Here is a 12,500-nt window from a genome sequence, read left to right as displayed (position 1 = left end):
CCTAGCTCTGTGCAGCTCAATAGGTTGAGCAAGGCAGCAACACTGCCAGGGTTGAAGGTTCTATTCCCTATTCAGTTGTTTGGGATGCCAGAAAAAACGCTGTCAGAACGACATGGTCCCATGTGCAGTGTGTCTGTCAGGGGCGTCAATTGGGTATGGCAGGGGTATGCAGCTGCCATACCCTGGTTCCAGGGGGGAAAATAAAAGTTACTTTTAAATATAAATCCATGAATGTCTCTTTGTCTATCTGCGCTGGTTATTATGTTGTTAAATTACAGTAAAATAACTACAAATGCAAAATTTAACATAATGGTATTATAATTATATTCTCCACACTTGTATTCTCCCCAGCTTGACAAAATGGTATATTACCAGGTTCTGCAGGTCAGCTGCACAGGTGCAATGCATTATTGTTAATTGTGGCACGTTTACTAACATGCTAAGTGTAGCTGCACTTGATAAACCATTCCAGGCTGCCATATCCAGCCCAAGAAACCATAGAAACCTGTGTAAAAAAACTGACAAAAGAACTGTGTAATCCAAAATGTAATGCCTATTTGGAGTCCCATCTTTGCCATACCCTAGCTTTTGCTGAACTGATGCCAATGTATTCAGATATGATCAAACTAATGGAAGAAATGGCTGCAGGACACAGACTCTCCTAACTGGGTAAACACGGTCAGAAGAAATACAGTTGGAAAAAAAAAAACGCAGCAAAACAGAGAAGTGGAAGTGACTGAGAAACGACACGGCGGGATTAATTTGACAAGGCTTCTTAAGCAGGCCTGGAGGATTCCCAGAGCACCTCGAGGTGCTCGGTCATGTGCCTTTAAGTGGATATGTAACAGAAACAGGCAGCTGGTAGCTTTGGAAGACTGCTTAGTGTGGTCACGGGAGAGTGTTTTCTGCTGGTGATTCAGTCCGAGTGTATCAAAGGGTGCGTTCGGAAATGTGCACCGGGTGTGGTTAGGGTTAGGGGTTAGGGTTAGGTTTAGGCATAGTTTTACTGAGGTTAAGGTTAGGGTTAGGGTTGGGTTTAGGCATATTTTTACTGAGGTTAGGGTTAGGATTAGGGTTAGGTTTAGGCACTCACTAGTCACTACACTGAGCACACCCGGTGCGCATTTCCGAACGCACCCTTTGATACACTCGGACTGAAACACCAGCAGAAAACACTCTCCCGTGTGGTCACAGGGTGAATGGTTTGACTTCTATTTGATCTACAAGCTCAGACAGCTTTTTGTTGCTGGGTGGCTACAATACGCGTACTGGCAACACTGTTTCCCGTCCGTTGAGCTCATTTAAATGTAGAATTTGCATACATGAGTCAGCCAGGTTTCAAGGGAGTTGCCTTGGGTCTGGTCTTCAAGATAGTCAAGGGATCACCGGGGATTGATACTTTTACTTAAAGGCCCGTTGACACGCCCTGAAATTATAATAGTATGATACCGTAGGTCACATGGTCTCTCTGAAAACGCTCTGAAATATTCTGAAACTCGTGTCACAGTGTAATCTGCCCCTCGCCCCCCAACAATAGCTGACCAGTACAGTAAGTAGTCTTAGTACAGTCAATTAATTGGCTTATAATTGCGCATTCCCACAATGACATCGTAAAAATATTAACTCATATTTTAAGATGACTTTTTAACCCATTCAGGCCGGGTACACATTTTAGTGTATGGGAGGGGCTTACAGTACATGTACAGTATGTTGCAACATATTTGTTTTTGTAGGCTAAATTCTGATTTAGGCCTAACTATTAGGTTAGGCCTAAATGGCAGTGACAGTACCCCTTTAGGTGACAGTACCCCTTTAAGTAAAACATGTGAGTACTTTTCCCCCACCACTGCCCTTAGGTCAGGCACTCTCAACTGCTTCCCTACGGCAGCCCCTTGGGTAAACAAAGGCCCCATTTCACCTTACAACAGACTAACTGCACAGTAAGGCTAGGGCTCCACCAAAATGACGGCGTCGTGCCGGCGTCGGACGGCGTAAAAAAATGAACCGGGGCGAATTTGAGCGTCCCACGCGAACGTTGACGTCGGCAGTGGAGCAGCCTTCATTGATTAAAACGGGAGCGTTCCCTGCGTTGACGTTGACGCGACGCTCGACGCGCTCGGTGGAGCCGGGGGGTAACAATGTGTATAATGAATATGAATGCATTGTGAATACAGACTACCAGCATGGTTGTTGTGCCCACAAGTGCAAGGCAAGCACTGTACTTTAACCAATATCTCCCTCAGAACATGAAGAAAGTCGATATTTCATGGAGTAACGCTACAGTACAGTTGCACACAGGATGATTACACTCCTTAGTGCAGAAGGAAAAGGAAGCCAATTTAAAATAAAATCTAAGAATGAGGTTGTTTTGGCTGACTGACACTGACAGGTGTGTGTGTGTGAGTGTGTGAGCGTGCGTGCGTACGTGTGAGTGTTGTGTAACATGTTGTTATGACCCCCCAGGTCATACTCGTATCTCCAAGTTTCAAATGTGTATGTTTTTTGGGAAAGCAAGGCCCTGCTTCATCATACAAGGTAGGCACAAAAGTAGTGAAAACAGCAGATCTACAAGCACATAACGCCTCGCAGTGCGAGGCGTTATGTGCTTGTAGATCTGCTGTTTAGATCATTTTACAAAACTAACGGTCTTGGACATACAAGGTTTCCAACCGACAGTAATGATATGTTTGTTATTCAAATGACCTTGAAGTTGGTTCATAAAGGTTCATGGGGTTAACATCATCAGCTAACGTACTGTAAATACTGTATAGTATACAAACAAGTAAAGGGGGCACAAGCTCAAGCTCACAAGCGTCGCCATGCTACACATTGTGAGCTGTGATCTGCTATTGAAAAAACAACTCCATTGTAACTGAGGCGTTTTCACTCGCTGGTAAGTAGACTAAATCACGTCTTTTTTTCCCCCTTTTAACGCATTCACGGGCCTCTTCAAGATAATTTAAGTCAATTTTAAATTCAATATTCTTACGAGAAACATTAACTAGAGCTGATTAGGTGAAATAATAATGTCGCCTACGTTGGAGAGGCCTGAGAATGCGTTAAAAGGGGGAAAAAGACGTGATTTAGTCTACTTACCAGCGAGTGAAAACGCCTCGTTACAATGGAGGTGGACGAGGCTGAAGAGCAGCAGACTAGAGGTCTTCACGGGTCCAATTTGAACTACCCGAACCCAAAAGGACCCGGGGGAAATGGACCCGGACCCATATGGCCCGTCTATCATTTGGAATTTGAGAACCGTTACCCGATCAGCCCCGAGACGTGATGGATCCGATCCGAACGGCCCCGCCTGTTATTAGAAAAATTGGATCCGAAACCCGAGCAGAACGGGAGATCCGAGACCCGAACCTGTCGCCCCGATATGAAAGAATGCCAATGTTATTATATTAAGAGTTGTATCAGACATATTTCTTACCTAACGTCGCCACGGTGCTGCTGTTGCTGTCAGCGGCGCTGTGCCTCTCGCCAAAAGATGATCTTTTCCCAGACCAGTAAGTCAATGCGGACAGTTTGTAAATACAAATAAATCCATGTTTTTATTCCTTCTTCTTTGGCTAGCAAATGCTAATGCTATCGTTTTCTGTCGCATGTGTTGTTCATTATATCTTTCTGCTTTGAGTGTCCATTTTGCTCTGCAGAGCATGACAACACGCAATGACAACTCCATTGTAAACCGTTAACCAAAACGTTACGTTAATATCTTTGATAATAATAACAATCCAACTGATACAGTCAGTGTTGTTGTGACTGAGTGAGTCAGTTCTCACAACCAATGCAACAGATTACATGCTGCATCTTTAGTGCCATCGTGTGGCGTTATCTATTTGGTGCAGTTGTTGCGTTCGCTTTCACTTCAATCTCGGCCTGTCTCGGCTCCACTCGGGTAACAGGAGATACCCGGGGAACCGGGGCAGACGGCCCCGGCCCCGGCCCGCCCCGCGGTAAAAGCTCGAAAACGGCCCCGTTACCCGGCTCGGGGCGGTTCGGATCGCGGGTAATTTCGGATCTCGGGCAGGTCCGAAGACCTCTACAGCAGACGCGACCGCAGTTTTCCCTAAGCGCAACGGTGGGGGCCGATGGGCAAGGAGGGTCGCGAGCTTATGAGAAACAACTAAAATAAGACCTTAAAACCTGTTGAAAACAGTTGTGTGCATTAGTTCAAGATGACGATAAAGGAAATCATTAAATGGAAAACGTTCAATTAACTTCTGAAAAGCATACTAGGCCTTAAAACCTGGCGAAAAGAGTTGTGTGCATTAGCGCAAAATTAGATGAGGATAAAGGAAATCATTAAATGGAAAACATTAAATTACGGTAACTTCAGAAAAGGCTTCTAAGCCTACACTAACCTACTAGTAAAACTAGTAGAACAGCGATCTTGCCACACGTGATTAATTGTGGTTGTAAACAATAACACAGACAATATAAATCCTTAGTAGTCTAGTAGTCGCTAGTCTATTTGTGGGAAGTATCATCATGGCCCCAAATAACTAAATATCTTGCAATTGGCAATGAGACTCTTACGAAATCGGCAAGAGTGCCTCTCAATACATTCAATACATAAAGCTATATATCTGTATCATCATCAGCAATAGTCAGTGGTGTGTGTTCCCCACACTCCCGCGCCCCCACCTTCGCGCTTAGGTTCACCGGGAAAACTGCGGTCGCGCAGCAGACTGTTGTTAGGAATGTCACCAGGCTCCAGCGACGCAACTTCCGCTTTGCGACGAGATCAAAGAGTGACGCTACTCTCCTCCTGTACTACTCTGGCCATACCCAATTGACGCCTCTGGATTCCAGCATGAAGTGTAGTGCTGTCCTTACCGTAGCTGACCAGCAGCAGCATGTGGTGCAACCCATTTAGGCCTAGAATTATTGAATGCTTTAACCAGTGAAAAATAGCTCACAGCTGTAGATCAGCTATTTTTGAAAAAAACATAGATTTTTTGAAAACCCTATGTTTCTATGTCAGCAATCTGGCCAGCCATCGTCAAAGAAAAGGTCCTTTTCACTTAACTGGAGCTCAGTTAGTCTGTTCTTGAGAGACTACTATGTCAGTGGTTCTCAAACCTTTTCATGTGAAGGACCCCCAAAATGATATGCATTTGGCCACGGACCCCCATCTCAAAATATTTAGTTCCAGGGACCACCCCCCCCCCCCCCCCCCAGAAGCAAAACTTGAGTTACAAACATTCGCTTTGAAAATACATATATTCAAAGATTTGCACACATTTTAACGACTTTTTCAAAAAAATCGCAGATCTACAAGCTCGCAGCGCGGCACTCGGTGCCGCGCTGTGAGCTTGTATATCTGCTATTTTTCACTGGTTAGAGCATTCAATAATTCTAGGCCTGAATAACTGACCAGCAGCATGTAGTGCTGTCCTTACCGTAGCTGACCAGCAGCAGCAGGAAAGCCTTGTTCCTGAACAGGTTGACTATGGAGCGCTGGTAGGAGTAGTCCTCTGGAGGGGAGTCTGGGAGCACCGCCTGGGCCTGGCTGGGGGGCAGCGGGGGGCGGTCCTTTATCACTGGGGAGTAGGGGTGGGACGATATGAAAATGTCACAACACGATTATTGTCACAAAATAAATCACGATTTACGATATTATCGTGATAATCAAAATTCATTATCCCAGGGCAGAACGTTTGCGACGCGTTGTGAGCTTGTAGATCGGCTACTTTTTGGCAAAGACATTTGATGTAGAGTGAAAAAAAAGACAAGTACCAAGTACGTATATTATAATACCTTTTACCAATTATAGAGGGTTTAAGTGGTACCGGATATGCCGCTTGGCAAATAAAAGGTGAATTGATCCCAGTGCATGACGGGGGATAATTTCTGGATAATATCTATATACCGTTGTTCCCCATTGAGCTTGGCACATTTCCTGGGGCAAGCTGCCCAGATCACACATGTCACACGTGTCTTCTTGTTTTTTCACTCTCAAAAAACGCCTGCGATGTAGTGCATTTGAAACTACATTGCAGTGCACATCATGGGGTGATCACTGCTCGCCTCCTGTGAATTGTTTTTATTTTGTTTATTTTCTGTTTATTTCATTGCTGAGTGAGGTCAGCAGATGTGATGTGAGTGAGATGAAAAGACCTGGGTGAAATGTGTCAACAGGAAACAACGGTATCTATATAATATTGTCCCTGCTGTACTCAATACGTCTGCGACGCATTGTAGATCTGTGTGCGCGCGCGCACACACACACACACACACACACACACACACACACACACACACACACACACACACACACACACACACACACACACACACACACACAGGTGGACACACACAAACATGCACACATGCACACAACTCTGTTCCTGTCTACCAAGGCATGCCTGTCGTTGCCTATGACTTAATGTAAAGACACAGGAGGTGCCAGCCAACTGAACTATGCTATGAGAGACCAGATGGCACATGGCTATTATATACGACAGACAGACAGACAGACAGACAGACAGACAGACAGACAGACAGACAGACAGACAGACGGTACCTAACACAGTGAGCAGCAGGAGGACAGAGGAGACCACAGCAGTGCCGTAGAACATGACGCTGATGTTGCTCCCCATCTGCTCCAGGTCCTCTGGAGTGTTGGGCACCAAGACCGGAGGCAACAGGAAACCTATGGCACAACCCAGCTAGAGAGAGAGAGAGAGAGGGAGAGAGAGAGAGAGAGAGAGAGAGAGAGAGAGAGGGGGAGGGCAATATGTTTAGTGCAAGAGTGGCATAGTGAGATGAATAAAGAGACTGTGAAGGTCCTTGCAGCTTGCACATCGCTGCATTTCTTTCGTTGCGTTTTCGAAATCCGAAATCCACAAAAAAAAAAAAAAAGGTTTTTCAGGCCAATGACCCCTAGCCGAGAGAGAAAGAAAGCAGGGGCACAGGTTTCGTAACTATACTGTTACCAGTAAGACTAGTAGACTGACAGGAAATGGGGGAGAGATGGGGAGTGACACGCGTCAAAGGTCTTCCGGATCGGGAATCGAACCGGCGATGCTGTCAGGCATCAATGCTTATGTGGCAATGCCTAAGTTGTATGCACCTGGACCAGTAGGCCAGTGGGCGCCCCGACATGACTGTAGAGATACTGTGTACCGCTTTACGTGATTTTAGGCCAAAATCTGTAGGAGCAGTGTCCAAAAAAATGTTTTGTCGGCCTGATGGTGGCGCTAGAAGAGGGCCATGTGAGAAATCAGGGCTGGAGGTTGTGATTTGCCAGCCAAGGAGTGTGTGTGAAAGGTTTGGCATGGATAGGGCCAACGGTGGCAGAGATAAGAGTATAGGGCAAAAGTGTGACGTGACGTGACTGACATACTGACTGAAAGCCGGTGGAAGTTTTGACAGTAACTGCGATCTGACGGTCGCAATTACACTACAATGTACATTATAACAGATACAAAGGTACTACTAATAACCTCCTGTCGCCAGGCTTTCCACACAAACAACACAGACAGTAAGTGTGCTGTGTAGTAGCCAATCCACTTTCAATACTTTGAGGGGTCATATCCACAGTATACGAACGACCCCTCTGGCTATGGAGTAATCCACAATTTTACTGAGATCAGATTGGCCCACAGTTTTCAGGAAGGAATGTAACTTCCATTGAAATGAAGGCACGTCTGTCGCTTCCTCTCCCAATACACAAAATCTATGTGTGATCTACAGTGACACCTTTGGTGATCTACCTGTATGGCGATCTACCTGACGATCGTGATCTATTGGTTGGTCACCACTGGGTGTAGGTCAGGGGTCTTGCCCTAGGGGTTTTCAGGCCAAGGACCCCTTAGTTAAGAGAGAGATGAAGCAGGGACCCCCACTACATATCGCATAAGATTGTGTGTTCATCGATTTCTTATACAGCTTGGACTTGTTTGACAGCACAGTATCGTCAGTATCGTCAGTGTATGTTGGATTAATGTGTATTTTCATACTTTTAACCACTTGAACTGTCAATACCTACTAGTCTGCTCTTCCTTTCCCTTCTACACCAATCCTCTGTGCCAAGAAAAATAGCTAATGTTTTGGCTAGCATTATAGCTCATTTTTTGGCTAATGTTCCACTAAAAATATAGGGATGATCAAGTGATTAATGTAAAAAACATGATCCTATCACACAAAGATTTGGTGGCCTCCCTGTAGTAACTCTGAGGACCCACTAGGGGTCCCGGGACGCCCTGGTGTAGAGGCTACATTCTAGTCTTCCTCCTGCTTATCCAGAATCCACAGACAACAACCTGTGTGCGGACTAAACATAACATAATATCCATATCATATTTTTATATTTACATAATGTATTGACAACAACGGTATCCAAAGGATTGGAACCATACACTGTGGCTTTAGATTCATCCCAGTACAGGTGATGATTTTCAGAGCTATAAACCCTGAGTTGTACTTGCAAGCTGGACACTGAGCTTGCAGATCTGCTATTTTCCAAAGCATTCAAATCTTCAAGATTTTTCAAAAAATATCAGATGGGGGGCACATGTTATCAGACGGTGGAGCAGTGGTTAGCGCTTCGCCTCACAGCTAGAAGGTCCTGGGTTTGATTCCCGCCGGGGGAGGCTGTGGGCACTGGGGGCGTGTTCCTCCCTCCGCATCATCAGCGCCCACACCCTAGGTGGGGTTGGCGATAGGGCCTTTCTGTGTGGAGTTTGCATGTTCTCCCCGTGTCTCCTAGGGTAGATGCCCTCACAAAAACATGCAGTAGTCCTGGTTTCTATACTACCTCCCCCTAGCCAGCCAGGTGCTCCCCAATTCCCCTGGCGCGGCAGGGGGAGAGCGGAAACCAGGACTACAGGTTAGGTAGTTGGCACTGGGTGAGAAAATGGGTTGCAAATATATATATATATATCAGATCTACAGCTCGCAACGCGGCACTCAGATTTCAGGGCCTTCTTACCTGGTTCCCCAGCACGGCCGTGGCGCACGCCGTCGACACCTCCTTGGGGCCGAACCAGACGGAGGCGACGCGCGACGGCAGCCCCAGGATGAACACCTGTGCCACGGAGCACACCACCTGCGCCGTCATGGTGACGGCGAAGAGCTCGCGGCCCACGCTGGCGCACTTGAGCCAGGCGCCCAGGCAGTTGAGGCCGGCGCCCAGCACCGCCGTGAGCCGCAGGCCGCGGCGGTCCAGGAGCCACGTGGCGGGGAAGATGAGCGGGATGTAGGCCACCATGTAGACGATGGACAGCCAGTCCACCTGGTCGGCAAGCAGCGGCGGGGGAGAGAAAGGTGTTCACATGTTTTACTTAGAGGATAACTTTGTTTTTTTTAAAACAAGGGTTTATATTTTAGATTGTAATTAGGGAAAAGAAAAGGTGAGTGTTAAAATGTTTTCATTTCCTTCTTTCTATCGTTTTATCACGTTTACCGTGCTGGAATGTGGGGCATGCGTACGCATGGGGGCATGCGTACAAGTGGCTAAATATGTGGCAAGTGACTAAATATGTCTTTTAAGACACAATAAGCTAGCATTGTTGCTATTTACAGTAACAATACTAGCCCCCATAAGTCACATCCAATCATTAAAGGTTGCGTTGTATCTTGGTAATGGGTTTATTCTGTATAAAATGACATATTTAGTACTTGTACGCATGCCCCCAGCCACTGAAATAAAAATCTCTAAAACAATAGAAAGAAGTAAATGAAATCATTTTAACAGTCATCTTTTATATTCTTTAATTACAATCTAAAATATGAACCCTTGTTGTAAAAAAACAAAGAGGTGGTGCCATAGTTTTTTTCAGTTTTGCATGTGTCTATGAAGTTAACATGACTCTAATAACTCTAAGTGGGGTTATAATGTGCAAATTTGCCTTCCCTGTGTATTTTTGGTTTCTTCCTGAAAGCCTCTGAGTTAAAAGGCCCGATCGAAAAGCACTCATCATCAAATCTTCCCCTCCCCTTTTACGCTGTGGGTGTGGCTAACTTCAGCTAGGTCACCACCCACCTGACAACCAGGCATACTTAATGAAGAGGTTTTCCTCCAATCAGGATAGAGTGGGGCCTTCCTCCAATCATGGTTGATCATGATTGGAGGAAGGCCCCCGCCTGTCACCTACATGAAAACTGAAACTGAAATTAATCACTTACCCTACCTTGAAGTGAAAGTTCTACCTCGAGAACAGATACTGATAGTTACCTACTCCTCCCGCGAGGGAAATTCAGATATCGCAGCCCAACCCAGCTGCTTTTTTCAACTTAACCCAGCTGAACCCAGTGCAGCCCACAAGGAGTGCGAGGGGGGGAGCAGTGATAGCTGGAGCGGGGAATCGTACCTGCGACCTCTGGGGCCTCCGGAGTCCTAGCACTAACCACTCAGCCATCACTGCTCAAAAAAATATAAGATACTACAATGAGTGCAATATCACTTCAAATTGGTGTAATATTGTTATGATGATCAAGTTTGAATGGAGTGTCTGGCATCAGGGTCGTCTGATTACATTTGTATCCTTGGGATTAAACTTTCATCCTCTCTCTCTCTCTCTCTGCATGTCTGCAGTTTTTTTTTCTTTTATAAGGCTACTTTAGTCTATTCTCATTTCCATCTTTCATTTCCCATATCATCTTTTTATCATATTATCGTCATCATCTGTATCAAATACATCTACTAAAAGGGCATTTAGTTCCAACTCTTCATTCTCTGATCACCTAGAGCAGTGGTTCTCAACCTGTGGGTCGGGACCCCCAGGGGGGTCCCCAAATTATTTTGGGGGGTCCCCAGATGATTGACTATAATGTGCAACTTTGTTTTCTCTCCCAACAGTAAACAAACCAACATAAAGTGTAAGTGTACATAGGGTATACTGTATATATATATATGCACATTTCTAAAGTTACAATTTAAGGACGTTTTAATACCTCTAAAATGACAAATTAAACATTGGCCAAAATTGTCAATTATTAGAGGCAGAAATTGTAAAAATAGCAGATCTACGCGTGAGCATGTAGATCTGATATTTTCACAATAGAACCCGTGTTATAGAAAATGTAATGCCTCAACTCTTAGTGCTTGTCAGGGTGGAGGGTCCCCATTAAAATAGGATTATTTTGGGGGGTCGCGGCCCTGAAAAGGGTCATGACCGAAAGTATAAAGGCCGCGGGTGCAAGCGGCCGAAATGGGTTTCCTCAGACGGGTGGCTGGTATCTCCCTTAGAGATAGGGTGAGAAGTTCAGTCACCCGAGAGAGACTTGGAGTAGAACCGCTGCTCCTACACTTGGAAAGGAGTCAGCTTAGGTGGTTCGGGCATCTAGTACGGATGAGGAAGGTCCCTCGATGCGCGCCCCACTGGGAGGAGACCCCGTGGCAGACCAAAGACCAGATGGAGGGATTATATCTCCAAACTGGCTTGGGAACACCTCTGTATACTCCCTGAGGGAGTGGAGGAAGTTGCTCAGGATAAGGAAATCTGGAGGTCTCAGTTGGAACTGTTACCCACGCGACCTGATTCCGGATAAGCGGTTGAAGATGGATGGATGGATGGATGGCCTGAAAAGGTTGAGAACCACTGACCAATAGAACATGTTTAACTCATGTACCACATCAACACGCACCTTGTCGCTGGTCACGCCGTAGTACTGGGTGAACACGTTGGTGATGATGCTGTACTGGATCCACTGGAAGGCGTTGACCAGCGAGTAGAGGCTGAACACCGCCAGCACGGCGAAGCGACTCCAGTACAGCCGCGTCTCCAGACCCTTAACCCCGCCGCCGCATCCTCCCTCTGATCCCTCTGCCTCGGCTCCTCCTCCCTCCGTTGGGCAGCATCGCCTCCTTCTCATCCGCCTGCGGGATCTCCTGCTCCGGACAGGGGTGTCACAAGGTGGGGGGGGGGGAGGGGGCGGGGGGGGGGGGGGGAGTGGGACTGAGTTACTAGGGCCCAATGTGGAGGGGGCCTTAATTGTTTTATACTTTATCTACAAGCTCACATATATAGATCTGCTATTTTTGAAAAGTTGTGAAAATGTTGTGTGCAAATCTTTGAATATAATGTACTTTTTAAGCGTCCAATTTAGCTTCTGGGGGGGGGGGGGGGGGGGGTCCCTGGAACTAAATATTTTGAGATGGGGGTCCGTGGCCAAATACGTATCATTTGGGGGGTCCTCCTTCACATGAAAAAGTTTGAGCACCACTGACAGAAACATAGGTTTTACAAAAAAAAAAAAAAAAAAAAAAACAACCTTAGAAGGATTTGAAATAATTATTCAGAGACTTGCACACGTATTTTCAAGATTTTTTCAAAAATAGCAGATCTACAAGCTCGCAGCGTGGCACTCGGTTTGATTGATTGATTGATTGAAGACTTTATTAGTTTGCATAGAAAAAGGTACGTTTCATGACGGTAGAGATCACTGGTACAAGGTCAACTAAGGAGATCCTAGAAAAAACTAAAATAAACAGTGCCGCACTGTGAGCTTGTAGATTGCAATTTTTTCAATAGTTTAAAGCACAAAAT

At 45.8% G+C, this 12,500-nt stretch overlaps 1 protein-coding gene across 1 annotated transcript in view; it reads right to left on the bottom strand.

Annotated features, from left to right (window-relative positions):
- flvcr1 (FLVCR choline and heme transporter 1) overlaps positions 1-12,500 on the bottom strand; it is a gene marked incomplete at both ends in the record, with an annotated part of 35,181 nt that overhangs the window by 19,243 nt on the left and 3,438 nt on the right. Inside the window, 4 exons of the mRNA XM_080744176.1 lie at positions 5,409-5,549; positions 6,533-6,677; positions 8,942-9,244; positions 11,599-11,842. Coding sequence (XP_080600302.1) covers positions 5,409-5,549; positions 6,533-6,677; positions 8,942-9,244; positions 11,599-11,842 — 833 coding nt within the window. The remainder of the gene's footprint in view (positions 1-5,408; positions 5,550-6,532; positions 6,678-8,941; positions 9,245-11,598; positions 11,843-12,500) is intronic.

The sequence above is a fragment of the Nannobrachium achirus genome (assembly GCF_963921795.1).
Source record: "Nannobrachium achirus genome assembly, chromosome: 16".
NCBI lineage: Eukaryota > Metazoa > Chordata > Actinopteri > Myctophiformes > Myctophidae > Nannobrachium > Nannobrachium achirus.
Note: the sequence above shows the minus strand (reverse complement) of the source record. Positions and strands in the feature narration are given on the sequence as shown.